Source organism: Sprattus sprattus (assembly GCF_963457725.1).
Source record: "Sprattus sprattus genome assembly, chromosome: 7".
NCBI classification, from domain to species: Eukaryota; Metazoa; Chordata; class Actinopteri; order Clupeiformes; family Clupeidae; genus Sprattus; species Sprattus sprattus.
In genome coordinates, this window is record NC_137926.1 from 27,440,623 (window position 1) to 27,461,309 (window position 20,687).

Consider the following 20,687-nt stretch of genomic DNA (forward strand, 5'->3'; position numbering starts at 1 on the left):
ATCAAAAAGGACAAAAAAATAAAGACTTTTGTGTATTGCTGCAAAATGAAAAACCGGTCTGTTGTTGGTTTTAAAACTGAAGAGGGGATGCCCTTTGAGGTCGTACACAAGGGATTTGGCTATTCCAAATCATTTCATGAATTTGACAGGTGCTGGCCAGCCTAAAATCAAAGGCATCAATCAGCCTTCCTGTGGTATTCTGACCTTTATCCAAGCTAAGTTGCCATTTACTATTTGCTTTGGTCATTTCATGTGCATCTGAATACATATAATGCCAAGCCAGTGAGTAAATAAGTATGTTTTTGATGGTATGTACCATCATTGTTTTTTTTCCATCAATTTCTACAAAACCTTTTAAAGCATACCTACAAATTCAACACCTGGTCATTATACAAGTAAACTTTATTTTTAAATTATATATAGTATCTATTTACATGGAACAATATGTTTAAGATTCGTTTAAGAAACATTCTGGTACTTGAGGATTTAATAAATATGACCAACTTGCTGGAAAGAAAAAACAGTTAGGAAATATATGTATATTTATGCACAAAGACTGATACATTTACGCAAAGCTTAAGAAACCCAATTTTTCGGCCTAAAGTTGTCAATCCATTTGCATCCATCTATTGTGACGTTCAGTAGGTCTGCATGAGTAGATCCGTATTCAGCTGTAGTCTGTGTGACGCCCCCCACAGGCTGATTGTGGGACAGCAGAGATCACATCTGTGTTGGCGACTATCAACCCACTGACCCTGGATCAGTGGTGGTGGGGGAGGTTTGAGCGGAGGGGGTGGTCACGACGGGCCCTTGCAGGTGTGAACATCCACTTCCTCGTGGCAGTCGCGGCAGTGCACGGCACAGCACCAGTGGAACTTGCACTCGCACTTGGTTGTGCGGCTGACGCGCGACGTGTCGTAGCCACGGCCACAGCACATGACCTCGCAGCTGTCTGCGCCGCGAGCCGTCCGGTTGCAGATGCGGCCCCCCGTGCCCGCTGAGCCTGCAGGGAAGGAGGAGAGAAAGAGATCATCAGAACATGGAGGAATGTGTGTGTGGAACTGGCCCCTAAGACTCCAAGCCCATCAAAGCACTGCATGATACCCCTGCTCAAGTAGAACATGACTACATGTCAGTCATCAGTCGAGGGTCGCATGTACTAATAGATTATGACTGTATGGAAAATAACATTTAAATGACACGACTGAGTGGATGTACTAAGATCAGCCCCTTGTTGTCATCTCCCGTTTGCGCACAGCTGTAACTGTGCCCTGATCAGTGCTGCCTTGTGAGCTGAGGCCCCTGCGGTGCGGCTATATTAAAGTTGCCCTACTGCCGCAGGTGAGGGACACTGAGGTGGCTCAAAGGGAGGCTGCAGGTGGAGATGGCCGCCTGGTTCCCATTGCAGGTGAGATGAGAGACCGCTGACAGCACCACTCACCTGCTGCTAAGGGCCTCATCACATGTTCATTTTAAAGAGACGCGTAATCTCTCCCCCTCCCACCCACCACCAACCCTAAACGACTCATCTCGCCACCAGCCTGGCAACGTGCCGATAAGCATCCCCCCTATACACACACACACTCACTCACTTACCTAAAGTCACACACAATAAGCTACTAGACCTATGACAACTACCACTCAATTAGCCCACAAACACAACTGTCATGTTCTACCCACAACAACAGCATCTGAGCCCCAAGCCCAGGCTCTGTGTGAGTTGCAGCCCCAGCAGCAGCAGCACTGGCTCTCTGGGTTTGGGAGAAGCCAGGTATGTGTCTGGGCATGACATGGCCACTCCCCGTACCTCACTGCTCCAGCTGGCTGGTATGCCTCTGCCTCTGCCTCGCTATCGCTTACATCACGGGCAGCGGGCTCCACCTGAAACACGTCTGTTTATTGAATTAAGATGAAGGGGTGCCAAGAGATGAGTTTAGCATGTGGAGCCACGGCAGGAGCTGGGAATTGATTTCACACTTTTGGAAGGGGGAAGGCAAAGCTTCTGTCTGCTAGCCTGCAACCCCTGCCCCCCCCCCCCCCCCGGCCGTGACTAGGACCAAACAGACGGGGCCGGGACCCCGACCTTCTCACACGTCACCGGGGCTGCGGCGCTACCTGTGCAGAACGGATAGCGAGAGCCGCGTGAACCCAAGGCTGTGAATACGGTGCACTAAGGAACAGGGATCAAACCAGAACATCCCAACAAGGCTCTAAAAACAATGGGAAGTGAAAGTCCTCAACGGAGGTCATTCAGACGGCTATTAACTCTTGAGGACTTGAGTAAAAGCTTTTAAATAAAATGAAGTACAGTAAAAGCAGCCCATCACTTTTTTTCAGGGAGGCCTGTACCTACCCCCTTGCTTAAGGTGCCGCATGGGGAAGGGGTCAAAGACATGACTTCCCTGAGTAAAAAATGCCTCGTCTTTTGGGACTGTCAGAAGAAGAGGTGCAGTCTGTGGGGGGGGGGGGTAATTTATTGCGCTGTGGCCAGATTGTGTTTCAGCTCCCACTCTGCCTACAGAAGTGTGGTAATGTGCCTTAAACGCACCGTCACCTGATAGCTGGGATCGTCTGCTGCCTGACAGGCAACCCCCCCCCACCGGCCCAATACACACTCACACACACACACACACACACACACACACACACACACACACACACACACATTCATATACACTCTCACACACCCATACAAACATGCACACACACACACACACACACACACACACACACACACACACCCTTCCCAGTTATCCAGATATAAGAGTAGGGCGACTCTCCCTGCTCCTGATACACCTGGTCTTATTCAGTCGACAGGGATAGAGAGAGGGGGACAGGACATGGCCTGGGGACAGATCTCCGGCTGCATCAGGTTAACAGGCCCTGTGTAATGACTGCTGTGTGTGCCACAACCGGGCCGCTCTCTGCTTACATCCCCTTTGTGTGTCTGAGTGCAAGCCTAATGTTTTACAGACCCGGGGCAAGAGAGGCGTGGGGTCCCCGAGCCAGCCGAGTGATGGGGTTTCACAAGGGCATTTCTCAGGGAGCAGCCTCACAAAGGCTCACTCCTCACTGTGCTTCTGGCCCCTGGCGGGATCAAGAGAGCAGGGAGCACTCCAACAACACAAATCGGCATGAAGCTTTTGCAGCTGTGACATTAGTTAAGTTCATCTCCATAAGAGATACAGCTACCTGTATTACCTGTGGTTAAAAACTTGACTTGTGGTTAAGAACTTTATCTGTGGCTATACTATGGCACATCATGTCCACTCACCAACCATTCAGATACACAAACATTACTTATCTACCACATTTGCCCAACTATCACATCAAAGGAATCATCTTCACTTCTTCAAGGGGTTATTCCTGTTGCTTATCTAAGCACTGCCCCACTGTGTCAGTCGATGCTTGTGCTTGTTTCACTCACCGGAGTCGTAGTCCCGTATGCAGTAGTCTGGGGAGTCCTCGAAGTACACCAGATCGTTCTTGGTGGGCCTCTTAAACTTGCGGAGCGCCCTCGTGAAGCCCGTGCCGTACTGGTTCATCACCACCTGCACGGCGCTGTTGTACTTCTTGCGCAGGTAGTCGCCCGTCTGCCTGAAGTCGGCCATGGCCAGCCAGCAGGTGCGCACGTTGCAGGAGCCGCTGACACCGTGGCACTTACACTCCAGCTTCATGAAGCGCTTGACTGCCTGCGGAGGGGACACGGGCATCGCCGGCCGACGGATGGTAAAATGCAGTAAAAAGCAGACGGATGGTAAAATGACTGCCAAGACACAACCAAGCATATGTCACACCCCAAGCATATACCAGCCGTGGGTAATTCTGTCATGCAATTCATTGTGCCAAATATACTACTACAAGGCTATATTATGACTAGTTGATATTAAATTGCTTGAGCGTAAAAAAAAAAATCAAAAATCGAAGCATTACTTTAGTCTGAAGCTAAAGCCTTTAACCTAAATACTGGGATTTCAGACTCATTCGTTTCACATTTAAGGTTAAGCTTTTCACTTAAACAAGAAAACAGGACAGAAGTCAACTCATGTAGAGAGATGAATTTGTACAACACATTCTGTCCTATATCAGTGCAGCACAGTACAAAATTCAGTGTAAAACTTTGTGTATTTGAGTGTGTCTGTTCCTGTGTGTGTGTGTGTGTGTGTGTGTGTGTGTGTGTGTGTGTGTGGTCACCTTCCGCCCCGCTCGGTTGTTGTGGAGGTTGGTGAGGGCCCTAGCATCTCGTTCTTTCTTCTCTTTGGCATCTATGAAGGCCTGGGTGAACTTGATGGCATAGTCCACATGATCGCTGCAGCCGCCCCATTCGAAGGTCCCTTTGTCGTCCCAGGAGGAGCCCTTCTTCCCTGGGTCACAGGAGCAAGAGTCCAGCTCCCCCTGGCTGCAGGCTCGGGTCAAGGTGTAGACCACACCCGCAGAGGAGATGGCATACACGAAGGCCGCCTCACGGCTGCCTGAAAAGTAGATCATGACATGGTCTTTCCCATCTAAAATACACTCCAGCTGACAAGATCACAGGGAATACTCCAGAAAGTGCCTGTTATTTTTTAAACTTACATGTATTTTTGTTGCTGAACTAAGACTCAACCAATCAGTATAATGTTCTGAATGAATTTTAATAAAATCTGAAACTGAAAAAAAGCCTTAGAAAAACACCCTTTTCTTTGATTACACGTAGTCACACACACACACACACTGCCTTGATAACACACTTCATGATAAAGGTATCGTCTGTTTTGTACTTCCCCCTGACAAGATACCATATCTGACAAGAACACTGACATGTGGGTAGAGGGGGAGGGGTGAGAGAGAGAGAGAGAGAGAGAGCAAGAGTACAGCATATTAATGAAAATATGTACCCTATGAATGAATGTTTGAGTGTGTGTGCAAGGTGTAGGCTACATTAGTGAAAAAATAAGGGGGTTGCAAAAAACAGTATATAAACCCTGCTTTGAACAGACTTTCCCCATGGCAGGGGAAAAGACCAGAAATCCCCTGCAATTGTTTACAATTAGTGCCTTGACATTGACAATAAGTCGACTTTCACAGAGCCGAAGAGATGGGTAGTCTATCACAGCCTCTTCCCATTGCTTTGCAGTGGGACGCCTGGGAGGTCTGCAGGCTTCGGGAAAGCAGATTATCGGTGGAGATTAAAACTTTAAAATCCGGTCCCGCTTCATTAAGAAGCCTGGGAGAGCAGTCCAGTTCCTGTTGGTATATTCTGTGATTTCAAATGGGCATCCCGAGAATCGTAGCTTCTTAATTTGACTACTTGGTTTTACAAATAAGTGTAGCCTAATATGTGGGTGTACAAAATGTTGCCATACTGCCCGTATCATAGAGGGCCCTAATCTATTTCTTATAATGAAAAAAATGTCAGTTTTAATACACTTCTCAACCCGTCTGTGGCAGTTCAAAATTGTATTTTTGTAAAGACTTTTTAAAGAATGGTTTCAAAGACACCTGTCCATAACACGTAATCCCCTCAAAGTAAATGCAATTCTTCATACTTACTACGATGCAGGAGTTTCCCGAAAACGTTATGATCCCGTGCCATGGTGTTGCAATTCCAGCGGTGGTTCTGGAACTGATGCTGGCATTCTCCTATCCACTCTTTCACTCCAGTCCCAACTGCCTGCATTATTTTTGGATGCTGGCGACACAACTGGCGCTGCTTACTAACTAGTCCAGGGATGTTGTCACACATCACTTGCGACCCTAGGGTACCCATGTGCCTGCATACAAGATGAAAGCGCTGTGATCGATTTAAATCTCTTCAAATTGTGTGCCTTCCACAAAGTTCAAAGACATGAGCTGCACGCAAGGGCACCGGACCCTGACTCTTTACGCAGTGGACTATTTAGGCTATAAAAAATACACCCTGTATTAATTTACTTAAACAATTAGGCAACTTCAAAATGTCCTACGACATAAGAGCGCATACACCACACACCAAAAGTTTCTTGGTTTCTAAAATAGTTGCAATGCGACATAATTAATCTCTATCTCTACATGCGCACTTTCAAAACTAAAAAGAATATATGCATACCAAATCTTTAATTCTACTACAATATGGCAGTTATTACACATTACAAACAAAATAAAATCACTCACCACCAAGAAGCGTCCACCTCTGATGTAAACCAGAAGATTGTCACACACACAGAAAAACATATCCCACTTGGCAATAAGTTCATATTACAGATGTTTGATCGTTAAGGCTTACTCATTGGTTCAGGCACAGTTTCAGGGACTTCCATGCGTAAGAAAAAAGAACCGCATAAAAAATGACAGCAATAAAAATGCATAAGCAAAATCGCAACTACCTATCCGATTCACATACAAATGACACCTCGGAACAAAAAGCATCGCTCAGACGACTAACGAAATGATCATTCGACATAAAAACATACTGGTCAGGTCGTTGGTCGTTTGAGGTAGTTCTAATGATATTGGTCGATCTTGAGTTAACAAAGATTCGCAGTGTTGAGATAGCTGATGATCTCCTATCAGGTTTAAATTGCTTACACAAGGGGTGGGCGCAGTCCTGTCTCTGGAATGAAGTGCAGAAATTAGATGTCTGAAAGTATCTGTTCAGGCTAGCTTGACACCAGACACAGGCTTGGCTGATATCCAAACGGCAAGGTGTAGAATGTGGTACGTGATACCTCAGACAATATTTTCTCAACAAAAACAATCATGAAGTACATGTCAAACACAACCCTGATACTTAAAGCCTATTATGATCACGACTGATGCAACCTTTAAAATAACTTTCACACACAAAAACACTTTCTTTTGAAAACAATTTAGCCTATTTGTATTTTTTTTGTAATAGCACATTTCCTCCACCAACCCTCCGCCGACTCCGTAAACTCTCATGTGTGCATTGAAATTGGATTATCACATTCTTTTGAACTTTTTTCCACGATCTGTACGATTGTCACTCTCTATTTCCTTTATCTTTGATCTCCCATTTATGCAAGAGATTTAATGTGCCCTTCTTTTTATTGGGAGGTCTTGTCCATAGAGGGGACGGAGATTAATGGTCAAATTGGATTCTTCTTCCTCCGCGGAAGAAAACTGTCTAACAGCAAGATGAATAGCCTAAGCGACATGCCATTTATACAATGGATTTCGAATTAATTTAATTTCAAGCTACCTTTTATGCCTGAACCTCCGTTTACCCGGGCGATACTATAGCAATGTTAAGCTTAATATTGGCAGTTGTTCGGGTTTATCTTAGAGCCAGGTAAAGGGGACAACAAACTTTGACAAATAAAATCCCTTCATACTAAATATTAGATGTTCCTATTCGCAGCAATTTTTGGACAGTCCAAAAGTTTGAGTTCCGTTCAGAAAAGAATACAGACTTGACAGAACTAAATCCAATTTATAGCTGTAGACACACACATAAAAGTAATATGTAAACACTCATAGACCATTCTAATGATTCCAATATAATCCACATTATGTCCCAATCATTTCATTATTTTTTATTTTGCATCACTAAATGTCTATCATCTAACTGGAACAAATGTACAGAAAGTTCACTTCACCCCATAGTAATGTGATTAACAAAATAAAAACTTAAAATAAAAGCATTACATACATAACATAAAATTAATATAAGGTTAAGGAAATAAAAGTTTATGCATGTATTATTTACAAAAGTCAACATTACAGGGTGTGTGAAAACAGGACAAATCAGAACTGTGAACAATTACCTCGTAAAACCAAATTCAAACAGAAACTGCATGTCAAGATTGCCTTTTCTTTAACATAAACAAGAAAATCAGCTAAAAATAATAACTACATTAGACTCTTGACAAAACTTTCAGACAAAATATGCAAGCCACTTTAAGCATTCCTCCTCCACAGGTTAGCAAGCCAGCTTTTAGTTACGCCTTAACTGTATACTGAGGTTGTGTGGAGGAGGGGCGGGGGGGGGGGGGCTGAGAATTGATTCTCTCCATTCTGTGAAGGGTCCCATTATAACTGTGTTGTGTGAACTGTTCCTCTACCCACTAGGTGAAGCCCTCGCACCCCATCTGGCTTGGGCAGTCTCGGAATATGTGACAGCAGAGCCATAAAACACGATTCTCAGGCCCAAATCTTCACGCTCCTCCGGGTCGGCGAGACCAGAAACAGCAGGCCCGCTGCGAGCATGCCCAGTGTGAGCGTCTTGGGCAGCCATCTCCGGAGGCGGCCGTGGGAACTGGGCCGGGCAGGCTGACCGGGGGACTCGGCCGGGTCCATCTAGGCAGCAGCAGAAGGCATCACAAGATTAAAGTCGAGCTGGAAACACTTGCTCGCTCGTTCGTCCGGTCGCTAGCTCGCTCTCACAGCCGGCTAATGAGCCAATAGCAGGGACCTCCGGAGCCCTAATCCTAACTGTATTACACCAATTACCTTCCACTTCACCTGAATCACCACCCCTGCCCACTCTGGGGGCCAGGGAAAACAATGTCTCACTTTACACCAGGGACTGGCTCGAATTAAAATGTGCTTACTACCTATGGAGAGGACGTGTCCCGTCACATCAGGTCACAAAGACCGGGGGAACGCTTCCTGGCATGTCTGCGTCACCTGAGCCCGTTCGGGCCGGCTAAAGACTCAACTCAGAAAAGCAGCTTAACACCACCGGCGCTGTCACACACCATTTCCAGCTGCGGGGAGCACTGGGCACATCTAAGCCAAGTTCAAAGGCGCATTAAAAATGTTTAAAGACAACCGGGAGGCTGTAAACTTGATCAAATTGCTTGAGGGCTTTGGATGTACAAAGAACAAAGATAAACTGAATGAAATAAGGAACACCCTCCCCACCGCATTAAAAAAAAACTGCTCAATGAAGGAATATTTTTTTTCTTTAGCTACAATTGATTTAAAGGCACCCAGTGCAACTTTCGAGGCTTAAAAATAAACATTCAATTTCTAGTCTTTTTTACACGTAGTAAGTTTCTCCAGTAACTCCATACCATTACATATCGACATTCAAGGAGCAAAGATGAGACGTCGTTGTGTGGTGAGAACTGATAGAAAATCGATAACAACAACAATCGCCGCCATTTTCTTTATTTTTTTGTAACCTACAATAAATAAAGCAGGATTCCAGTCAATGGAAAAATGGCCTCTTCCCACCGGCGATTGTTGTTGTTTACGATTTTCTATCAGTTCTCACCACACAACGACGTCTCATCTTCGCTCCTTGAATGTCGATATGTAATGGTATGGAGTTATTGAAACTTACTACGTGTAAAAAAGACTAGAAATTGAATGTTTATTTTTAAGCCTCGAAAGTTGCACTGGGTGCCTTTAAACCTATTGTAATTTAACCTCTTTAAAGCAGTGCAATCACACATTTCCAGAGATCTACCATGCTAGTAAAACAGACATAATCTTTCAGAGGACATGAGAAATAGTAAACAGAAGGAAATGTACAGGGTGACCATTGGCACTTGCAAACAATGAAAAATGACATGAGCTGTTTTCTTGAATTACATTCCCATGGCAGAGTTTAAATGTGTCTGGTGTGAAAATCTCCAAATTAGCTTTTAATTTCACTAACTGCTAGGTACGTGTAAAAACGTAGTCTTTTCATGCTTCTCCTTTTCTTCTTTCCTGCCCTGTTTCACTTGAACTGTCTTATTGCCACACTACTGAAGCGCTTATTCAAAGCCGCCATCTAGAGCTATAAATCCACCATGTCAGTTCCAACTGCAAATGCTTCAGGAAAAACAAGCCATGTACCACCTTCTTTTCCCATCCATCTCTCTCTCTCTCTCAAACACACACACGCACACACACACACACACACACACACACACACTCTCTCTCTCTCTCTCTCTCTAACACACAATCTCACACAGACATACACACACACACACACACACACACACAGGCATATCTTCATGAGAATAGGTATGAAATCATTCCAGGCCTGCCTGATATCAAAAGATTCATTAAAGCACAAAATTGCATTCAATAGAGAAAGCCAAAACACGCATGTCATAACATTACAAGCATATTGAATGTGATGAAATATGTAGAACTGAGCTGCAGCACAATGTAATACCTTGCCACCTTTGTATGTGTGCCCAATTTGGCAAGATAATGAGCTTAATAAAATGATGAATGTAGCGAGGAGAAAGCTATTAAGGGGCAATCATGCTCTAGCAGAAATAACTGATTGCTTGATGGTTCCTTGAGGAGAGGAGCTGGAATGCACAAAGTGCGTGGAGTTTCTCCTGGTCATTGATTGATGCAATAGGACGCATTCTCTTCTTTTGTCAGGCCGCTCTGATTGGCTGGGAAAGTCTCCTGCCGAGGCGGCTCTCTCTGGGCCGGCCGCCAGCCTGGCCACATGGCCCCTGTTGGCCGTCGGATTCCAGGCTGACACGGCGGCCATCCCCCTCTCCTCCACTCTCTCCATTCTTCTCTCGTCTCTGCCTCTCTCCGCTCTACCGCAGGGAGGCTGCTGTACCTCCGAGCCTCCACCTGAGTTATGGACTGTGAGGGCTGAAGCCTGTCAAAACCCCCCACATCCACCCTCACCCACCGATGGAAGCCCACAAACCCCTTGCCCCGATCCAGCCGACGCTGGAACGCACCAACAAGATGAAGGGCCTTTCAAGAAGAGGACTATGTCTGAGGAGGATGATTCATTCTGCTGTATGTGTGCATGTGAATGTGTGTGAGAGTACTGACGGAAACAAACACAAAGAGAGATGGAAAAAGGAGAGAGAGAGATAGAGAGATGACTAACCTTACGCAGAAGGTCTCTAAGGCAGGCCACCTCTTTCTGGAGGTCTCTAGTCTGGGCAACCAGCTCTGTGCAAATGGCCTGCGCCTCCTTTTTAGGGTCCCAGGTCAGTACCAGCTGTTGGACACACGGCAGAGAGACGGAGAACCACACACACACACACACACACACACACACACACACGGCAGAGAGACGGAGAACCACACACACACACACGGCAGAGAGACAGAGAACCACACGCACACACATTTACACAGCTTACATAAATAGTTTTGTTTTTTGTGTCAACAAACTGGGAAGAGAACTCAGATGTATTTATGAGATCTTTGAAGGGTTCTTGCTGCTAGGTTTTTGCTGGCTTGTCAGGCAGTTGGATGTGTGTGTGTGTGTGTGTGTGGCAGGATACCTCTGAAGCGCTGCGGGGAAAGCGGCCAATGACATCCCTCACTGTGTCCGTCAGGTAGCAGCACTGTTGCCGCAGGCTGATGAGGAAAGTGTACAGCTCGTCGCTCCTTTAAAACACAATACAGCCCAGTTAATACACGGCCAGCAGAAATGCCTTAGGTGTGTGCTGCCTGTTTGTGCTGAAGCTTATTGACAGGTGAAATGCTTTCAGACATGGAGATCTGTTCCCTAAAATAACTAAAAACCAGCTTGCTGAACCATATTCTTCCTTTTCAGCACCAACCATGTGGCATCCATTCTTGTTAACTTGTTTATCTTGGAGCCAGTACAAAGCACAGCATCATCAAAGACAACATAAATGGACACCCATGCAATTATAAGAGAAGAGGGGAAGTATCCTCAGTCCTGAGTAATGAGTTGCATGATATTTTTAGTCATCCTTGATATACAGCAAGTTACATGCCTGGATCATATTTTGCACAAAATCTTGCCTTGAACAGAACATTTCCATTTCCAAATGCCATATGGGCGTCCGGGAAATCCTTTATCCCGGCCTGGCAGTGTAGCGCAGCGCTGGACTGTCAGGCTTATTAGCCTGAGAAAGAAAAACAGGTGCAAACTGTTGATGCGGCCCCTGCCTACACAGGACCCCGAGAGCACATGCCTGCTCGGATCAGCGCTGCTCGTCCGTAACGAGCTGAGAAAAATACCACTGACCAGCGTGGATCAGCTTAATGAATGAGAGCGCTCCTCCCCTGAGACACTGTCACAACTGGGTCATTAGCGAGAGCTTTAAGCCATTACTCTTCAAATGATGGATGGCCACCATTTTCTTAAAAAAAGGCGACATTTGTGAGGTTGCTCTCTTGTACGCTCTCGTGTGCAAGTCGGTGATGAGGCCAACACTACGTTGGTGATGTCGGTCGTGTTATTCTAATGGTGTGTTCCCAAACCCCCCCCCCCCCGGCAGCCGTTTTCTTATTCTAACACTCTGTCAGCAGCTCTGGTAAACACTGTCAGCGGCACGGAGTTACTATCTCCTTCAGGACGGTGAGATGGGCTCCGAGCGTGGCTCTGTTAGTTTATCTAGGAGTGAAAGACTGATTGGCCCTGACAAGCATGCTTAAGTGTGGGCCTGATGTGGAGAGGAGGGGACCTGCTGAACTGATCCATCTGTCTTTATCAGGGGATCTCCTCTGGGTGGCCACTGACAAACCACCCCCCACCCCCCTCCACTTCACCCAAAGCCTTCACCTTAACTACGCCCACCCCCCTCCACCTCACCCAGAGCCTACACCTAAACAACCCCCCTTAAGGCTCCTCTCAACACACTTCATGTCCTTAAAGTCTCTGTCTTGTACAATCCTTGAAGAGCTGCAACTCTTCCTTGTCACTGGTGCGTGGGCTCCACTTGAGTGAAATGAATGGTGCTCTTCCACTGCTGAGGCTGCCCACAGGAAGTGAGCTGGTGTCAGACACCTCCCGTAGCGTTTAAGACACGTGCTGAAATAGTACAGTGTGTGTTTACACTGGCCGCCCCCCCATCATTACCGGGAAATCTACCCCGGCCAGGGGTATTTAGGCCGAGAGGGCAGTGCGATCTCCCCCAGGGCTGTTTACAGAGAAGCCATCAGGCGGGGATTTAAAGGGCTGAATTTACCGTTGTGGCGTAGTGCCCCTACCCTCTCCTAGGCAAGGGGCGTGGGAATTAGAGGCTCGTTAAGATTCATTAAGTGTGGACTTGAAGTTAAACACCGCGGTTTGACCCACCGTTCACAGCCATCAGTCAGGGATATAGTGCATGGAGAGATCCCGCTTGCTCATCTCTCACCTTACAAATCATTACGGACGCTTAACCCATTAGGACAAGCTTGCCCAAATGTCTCGAGGATGTGGTCTTATGAACTGAACGATGGGTCAAGTGTTTTGATTTCCGTTTCTGCAATACAGTGAGGGGCACTATATGTCTTATGGTTAAAAAAAAAAAATACTTTCCTATTGCCAGTGTCTTACAACATCTCTTTTGCCCAACCAGCGGGCTTCAGTCAGGTCAACACTCATGTAGTATACGTTATCCTACGCGCCGATTGAGAGAAACAAAGAAAGAATCCCATTCAGCAAAGCATAATAGAATGTACCCGTTGTCTATGTTTTCCAGCTGAATTAAGGTGTCCAGGTCCACCCGGTCGAGTTGCATCTCCTGAACTGCTGACAACACCTTTGTCTGGTCTTCAGGATCTGTAATGCCAATCTAGAGAAGAACAGTCAACGCAAATAACCACACAGTAGATTATCTGGCAAACACATGGACCACAAAACTCCCTATTAGTATAGCCAGATACTACAAGCTCTGGCAAATGTCAGAATCCTACTTTAATGTCATTCACACTACTGAAGTGAATCCCTGTGTGAATATGTGCTGGTCACCTTGTCCAAGTCCTGCCTCTCCATGGCCAGCAGTTCACCCCAGGTAATGTCATGCTCCTGTAGACAAATTGTACCTTCCTCAATTACTACATACATATCTTACATAGAAGTGTACTGAAATCTTAGTGGCATTCACTAACTTCAACTGAGAAAAAACCCCAATATACTTCCGACACTGTGCTTGGTAAAATAAGTACTCACTATAATGGTGTCAGAGAGGTACTCCAAATTCAAGCCATGTAGCAGTAACTCAACATCACAAAGTTTTGCAGAGCTGTGAGAATCAACACAGACAAACTGTTGTTTTAATCAAAACTGCTTTGCAGACAGAACTGGAAGTGCCAGTTTTGTGAGGCATCCAAAGGCACCCCCATTTCCATCTATTTAAAGGACTGTTATATCAATAAGAACCTCAAATCAGTATCACTTTTTTGTATAAACAATGACATGTTCTAAATCACTAATATAGTTTTCTCAAGACATAAACACCTGCCATGGTCTCACTGAGATGGTACTTCATGTTATGACCACAAGGGGGCAGCAAGTCCTATATTATGCTGAGTGGATGATCATGAGAACCTCACCTCTCAATGGATGCAGGCAATGGATCAGGGTTCCTCTTGAAAAATTTGAAGAGGTTATCCTGCTTAGACAACTCACTACTATTCTTGCCAGCATCATTTGGTGAGGCTAGAAATCTGGAGATCTGAATTGAGAAAACAGGAGCACACACAAACATACAAAGAGTAACAGGTCGAACCAGTTGGAAATGAGTGACACGACAGTCACCATACATTTCACAGACAAGAATAGCATTTTTTCGAAATCAGGATTTGAACAGAGACAACTGTGTTCAAGAGTTGGAAACCCAGTGTACCTGAGTTCGCTTCAACTGCTTGGCAACGTCAGCTGCAGTTTTGCCTGCTTTGGTTTTTAACATCTTGTCGGCTCCAAGCTGGAGAAGTTTCAACACCGCCTCCTCACGCCCGTACTGCACAGCAATTGTGAGGGCCTGGTTCACACAACATCAAGGAAGACATGCTCTAACCCGGTTGTTCTTCAAGTCACAGCTGTATGGCATTTCAAAAAGCTTAATCACGTGTACCGTGTTTCCACTCTCGTCCTGGAAGTTGATCTCAGCTCCGTGGGACACCATCAAATTGATAACCTGGCTGTGGCCCTCCCTGGCTGCCATCATCAGTGATGTCATACGAGATCTGATCACACACACACACACACATACATAAATGACCAGTGGCAACATGTCCACTAGAGAGCGGTTAAGACCCATAAGCTTTCAGAAGGAACATCTGCAGCTTTTGCCCACTAAGAACCATCTGAAAGTTTCTAGAACAGTGCTACCCTGAATGTTGACAGAATAATCATTTGATTTAAATACTAATGATGAGAAATGATGGAGGGGCTCCCATTTCTTGTACTGACAAGGGCTCGGAGTAGATATAGCTAGACTCTGAATTCTTGAGTTCCCAGTCAGTGTATTGCCCATGTTCTGGTACTAACTTCTTTAAACCTGGAGGTGTTGTGCAGTGTAGGCCAAAAGCTCTGCTTGGTTAAGGCCACTTAAGCCAAAATATATCACCAAAATACCTTTATAAGTGGTAAATCTCTCAGTGACCACTGGGCTCAGGTTGCTGAATAGGGCATGTGTATAAAGCAGTCAAGTCTACAGAATGTAGACCTTCCTCCATTCAACTCAAATGTATTCTGACTCAAGCCTTTTATGGAAGTGATGAGAGGTTACGAAGTGAGGCCTGACTGATTCACCAGAAGTATTTGCTGGCACACCAGAACAATAGGGACCTGGGATAATCAGATGACTCATGCTTCACCATGGTTCCAACGTACAGAAGAATTTCAGCGTTACATCAGTCCACAATGGCCTGGGTCCAAGACTTAAATGATGGTCACTGTACAATAGGCTAGTTGTGTTCCTTCCTGGTATGTTACAGGAAACGATAGCCCTTACAAGAAGAGGTCAACGCCGCTCAAGATCTCAATCACTATTCTGAAGTAGATTACCCGTTTCTGGCTTGCTATAGCCCTAAGTGAAGATCTTCATTCTATTCACGTGGATTTAATAAGGCATGTTGGGGGCAGACATTGAAATGACATCTTTATCATCCAGTCATCAAAGGTGGTGCGTCAAGGGAAGTGCACACACAATCAGGTGCCGTGCGGCCTGTGGGAATGTTAGTGCGGCCATTTATCAGGGTAGGGGGCTGACACTTCCCAGAAAGGCTGGGAGCTGCAGCTATGAGAAGCAGCGCTTTGCGACACCGGCTCAGGTGGGCAAGGACACAGCCATCGCTCATGTTGACACATGCTAACCACCAAATACACATTTCCTCTTCGGTGACAAAGGAGGTGATGTTTTAAATGCCAAACTATCTTCCCAGGGCGTTTATCCTTCTGATGAAAAGGTGCCATTTGTTCAGATAACCAAAGTCCAGTGTGGTTTGCGAGGAGAACACACCTTTGAGGAACTAGGCCATTTTTGTATATCAATTTTTTTTTTTTAAATAAACCACCACATAGCCCAATCTTGATGTGCCACCTGTTACAGTCTTGTTCTGTTCTCTACAATATCCACCAGAAAGATGTCCTAATTTCCACTAATGAAAGACCAGGGCAGTTCAACTCACAGCCCAATAGTCGTCAAGTTCTTCCAAATTAACTGAAATCATATATAACAGTATTATACGATTTTGGACAACACAACAAGATATTTAAATCTTGTAAAAATACTTTACAAAAAAAGAAATAGCGATGCATCAGAATCTAAAAGGGTTAAAGGGGGGCAAAAAAACAAACATCCTTTCATGCTACCGTTGTCTAATGACTGAGTCTGCATTCTAATTGTTTACCTCACGCTTCAGGACAAACCAGCTGGTATAAATTGCCAGTGAAGTATACAAGCACGTAATAGGGGTAGGTTACCCGGGCCCTCCGTCTCCCTCCTGGTCTCCCCTTACCGCAGCTCAAATATTTTGTCTGAAGAGGAAACAACCAATTCCCTACTGATGCTTCAAGGCCGTCTTGACACCCTGCTTGTTGGGTCTGTATGTATGTAGGTGACTGTGGATGGGGACTGTTTATTACAACTCAATGGGCTGAGGTCATTGGGGGGTCTGTCTGTCTGTCTGTCTCTCTGCCTCTTCCTCTGTCGCTATGCTTCGATTCACAGCACACATGTTAAGCATTGGTATGTCTGCACTGGAGGCTCTGTGTGAATGCAGTTGCCATAACAGGATGTGATGGAGTGTGGAAATAAAATACTGAGTGACACTGGTGCTAAGGCTGGCTAAAGGTGGACCACACTCTGTTGTCTGAGTCATATGCCTAAAGCAGAAAATGGCCTGAGAAGAGAGCCCCTCCTCTACCTGCAAATCATCAACCTAGACACCCACTAAATCAATAAAATCAGTGCTGCAGCAATATGCTTAAAGGGATTAAGCTTTCAAATCTTTAACAGGTAGGCAAACACATACACACACACGCACAAATGTACGCCCACACACACACACACGCACTTGTTAGGTGCATTTGGGTCGGCGTTGCGGGTTAGCAGCAGTTCCACACACTTGGCGATCTTATCTTCGGACGCAGATGCTGTGCAGGCAGCCATCAGGACAGTGTAGAGATCTATGGCAGAAGGCAGAGGTGCCCACACAGAAGAGAGGGAAGCAGACAGAGCACAGAGTGTCATATCCAGGGGATCACTGGCTGTTTTGGAGCAGAGGTAATAGGCATTCTTTAATGAGATCAAAACTTGCAGGACCCTGAAAAAAAAACACGGACTAGCCTTTGTTGCCCTTCCAGAAGGGTGAAGACAAAACCAGATGAAAGACGCGAGGCATGTAAATTGCAAATAGGATTCCTGGTCTAACTTATTGTGACTGAACTGGACTTTTTTTGTCTTTGATTGTGATTGAACTGGGGTTTAGATTACGGGATGTGCTCTGGTCAGGGGGGTAGGATGCAGACACAGTCTGTTTGCGTCTGTGGTTGAGCAGGAAAATAAATACAAAGTTCAGACGACAGAATGACGGCAGCACCGTGTACTGTATACTAGCTTTATCAATCACTTCTGCATTCTTCTGCTTCGCAGCGGAACAGAACGTAGGAAGTGGCAGCTGAACATCCCCCCCCCCCCCTTAATTATTTCCTTTCAGACCCTGAAGCTCCAACTACCCTCCCTTCCACAATCCCCCCACCTCACTCTTCAGTCCCACAACAGCCCCCCTCCATCCCCAATTTGTGTTGGACATGGTGGAATTCTCCAAATTATTTTGCTCACCTCTCTGCCAATATCCCAAGTTCAATGAGACCCAACAGATGCGTTTAATTTTTCAAAGCACAACAGAAATTGAATGTGTAAACTTAAAACACTACGGCGGATTAATTGCGTGTTTTTTGATATTTCCCCTTTTGCGTCACTGCCATTAAGTAATGGCAGATGAGGAGAAGGGGGTGCGCTGTAATTGGTTGCTATCTGAGGGCCACGCACACGTGCAGCCGAGAGAAATGCACACGGGAGAACCTGCCATCAACTGTTGCACACGCTAATGAAAAGCAAATGAAACCCCCGAAGGATTAAGTCTAGCCGTGCAATTCTTTTTGATATCACAGGATCCTTTCCCTGTGGCTGTGGCGAAATCCCATTATATGCCATAACTCCAGAAGACTGAAGTCATAGCAAGGTCATTTGATGCCACGCCAGGCATTCAGCCCTCTGTATCCTGTTCATTTAACACAGTTTCCAACAGTCATTCAGTTAGGCCAGTGGTTCCCAAAGTTTTCATGGCAGGCCCCCCTATGACAATGACGGGGGGGAAAAGTAACACCAACCGACCCTCAACCACAAACCATCATAGCTTTTCTTTAACACGGTTTCTACATTTCAACAACTAATTTTTTCAATGTAATTTCATCAATCAGTGAAATATTTTCTTAATATTTTATGTAACATTTTTTACATTTGTTTTTGTCAGAGTGCTTGTTTAAAACAGATCAAATGTTTTTTTGATTGTCTATATATCCACTCTTTGTATCGGTTCATGTTGGGTGCATGTCAGTTGTATTAATAAATAAATAACATACATGCCAAACTATAGACCATAACTTATATGGTGGGAACCTCTTGGTGTGTCAACCCATAATGTTCAAATATAAATTGTATCCTTCTTCAACAGGTTGCTAGTCTGGAGCAGATTATCCCTCATTTCTTACTGTACATATCTTATTTATTCACTTATCCGACTTTACATATGCACATACTCTGCACTTTTATTGCTATTTTGCACTTCTGGTTGGATGCTAAACTGCATTTCGTTGTCTCAGTACTTGTACTCTGTGCAATGACAATAAAGTTTAATCTAATCTAATCATTTTATCCCACCACTATGTCACCTGTAATAGGTGGGTATGGTGACGCCTTACCTCTGCTGAAGTTGGCACTGGCTCCTCGGTCCAACAGCAGCTTAGCCATGTCATAGTTACCCGCATGAACTGCACACATCAGTGGGGTCCACTCAAAACCTAACCGTGTATCCACTTCCACACCTGCCAAAGAACAGTGTTAATTTCCTGCCTAATGTACAGTCTATATAGATAATAAGGTACAGTTAAATGTCCTTAAAGTTTAACAGACTTTATGCTGTTCATATAGGTTTATGTTCCACAGTAGTTCATGGGTACAGTGTGATGTTGGTGTACACCTGGCAACATAAGAATGACAGTTTCTGTCAAAAGTTTCTAACAGCGAGAACTTATAAATCACTGTACAACTGTCAAATGTGAGAGCTACATTGTAATTGTAGACAATATATAGACTACACAACAGAACAGTGGTTCACTTCAAATCTATCTACATAGCAGGCTAATGTCAATGCTCCATCTTAAACTTGCCATTGTCCAACAACTGCTCGACGACTTTGGTCTCTCCTGTGTTAATGGCTCGTTTCAGAGTTGAGACTTTGTCCCCACTGGATTTTAAGGTATCTGTCTCAATACCCTGGCAAGAAACATTATGGTAATGTACAAATAACGTTAAGAAAACAATGCCAGCTTTAAAAACTACGGAAGGATATGTAACAGTCACCACACATACCACAATGGATTCAAGGTTAGCTAACGTTATAGACACGGTTCAAAATGTGCTGCCTTAGCTAGCTAGCTTCGCCCAATTGTGCTACGTTGAAAAAAATCTTTCTAACGTTAACAATACGGTTAGACAACGCTTTTTCACATCCCAGTCTACGCATAGACATCATATACAGAGCCATGCCGAAAATAGGTTAATGACTTTAACTTCAAATGTTATCTCAGAGTTGAGGGCAAACCCGCTCACGTGTCCAGAAGGGATGGCTAGCTAATGGTAATGACAGCCTGAAACTAAAATACACTTAGGATCATCTCACCCCATTTGAACTTTGTTTAGGAGGATATCCAATATCCCATTCATCATCACTCCCATCGCTTTCATCTCCAGCTGGAAAAGCGAACTCAATATCATTTGACATGATGAAAGATGACAACTGATTTAGTAAGTGTTCATGTCACTGCTGCTTTTTTCTTAATACGTTGACGTCATCGAACGTAGACCGCAAGCTGGTGCTCTATGGCCATGAATGTGCGAGATAGTCCGAAGGTGCAAAACTCAAACATCTTGCATAGCTCTAGACGGATTTTTTTCTTACCTTGGTTCTGTGACAGTGTTAGGTAATGTCGGATTCAGCCTTTGAAACTTTTCAAACTGTACTAAACAATTGTCAATCCACCTTGGTACAGTATAGGCTCATCTTTAAACCCAGCTTACTAAGCAGGCCCTAGGCTACCTATTTGATAATAATGAATTAGCCTAATCATCTTAAAATGCATTGGTAACAGGAATTCATACATTTTAATTTTGAACACAATATCCTACACAGAAACTATGTCAGCCATTAGATTTGCTTGACCTATGATGCATTTGATGAATGGTGTACATAATTCTAATAATTTCAATAAAACATGGGCAGCATATTTACAGAGAATTAAATTATGTAAAGGTTAT

General features: G+C 44.8%; 2 protein-coding genes across 2 annotated transcripts; both read right to left on the minus strand.

Annotated features, from left to right (window-relative positions):
* Positions 1–797: 797 nt before the first annotated feature.
* On the minus strand, positions 798–6,215 carry wnt2 (wingless-type MMTV integration site family member 2; the record flags this gene model as incomplete). Its single annotated transcript, XM_080841495.1, has 5 exons — positions 798–1,003; positions 3,428–3,692; positions 4,195–4,472; positions 5,533–5,753; positions 6,133–6,215. 5 exons carry the CDS (start codon positions 6,213–6,215, stop codon positions 798–800), a joined length of 1,053 nt encoding a protein of 350 aa, XP_080697621.1.
* A 1,906-nt stretch (positions 6,216–8,121) lies between these two features.
* asz1 (ankyrin repeat, SAM and basic leucine zipper domain containing 1) lies at positions 8,122–20,154 on the minus strand (the record flags this gene model as incomplete). Its single annotated transcript, XM_080842299.1, has 13 exons — positions 8,122–8,277; positions 10,784–10,897; positions 11,187–11,292; positions 13,324–13,436; positions 13,613–13,669; positions 13,814–13,886; positions 14,197–14,318; positions 14,490–14,624; positions 14,718–14,829; positions 17,164–17,275; positions 19,073–19,195; positions 19,541–19,646; positions 20,053–20,154. 13 exons carry the CDS (start codon positions 20,152–20,154, stop codon positions 8,122–8,124), a joined length of 1,431 nt encoding a protein of 476 aa, XP_080698425.1.
* Positions 20,155–20,687: the final 533 nt, after the last annotated feature.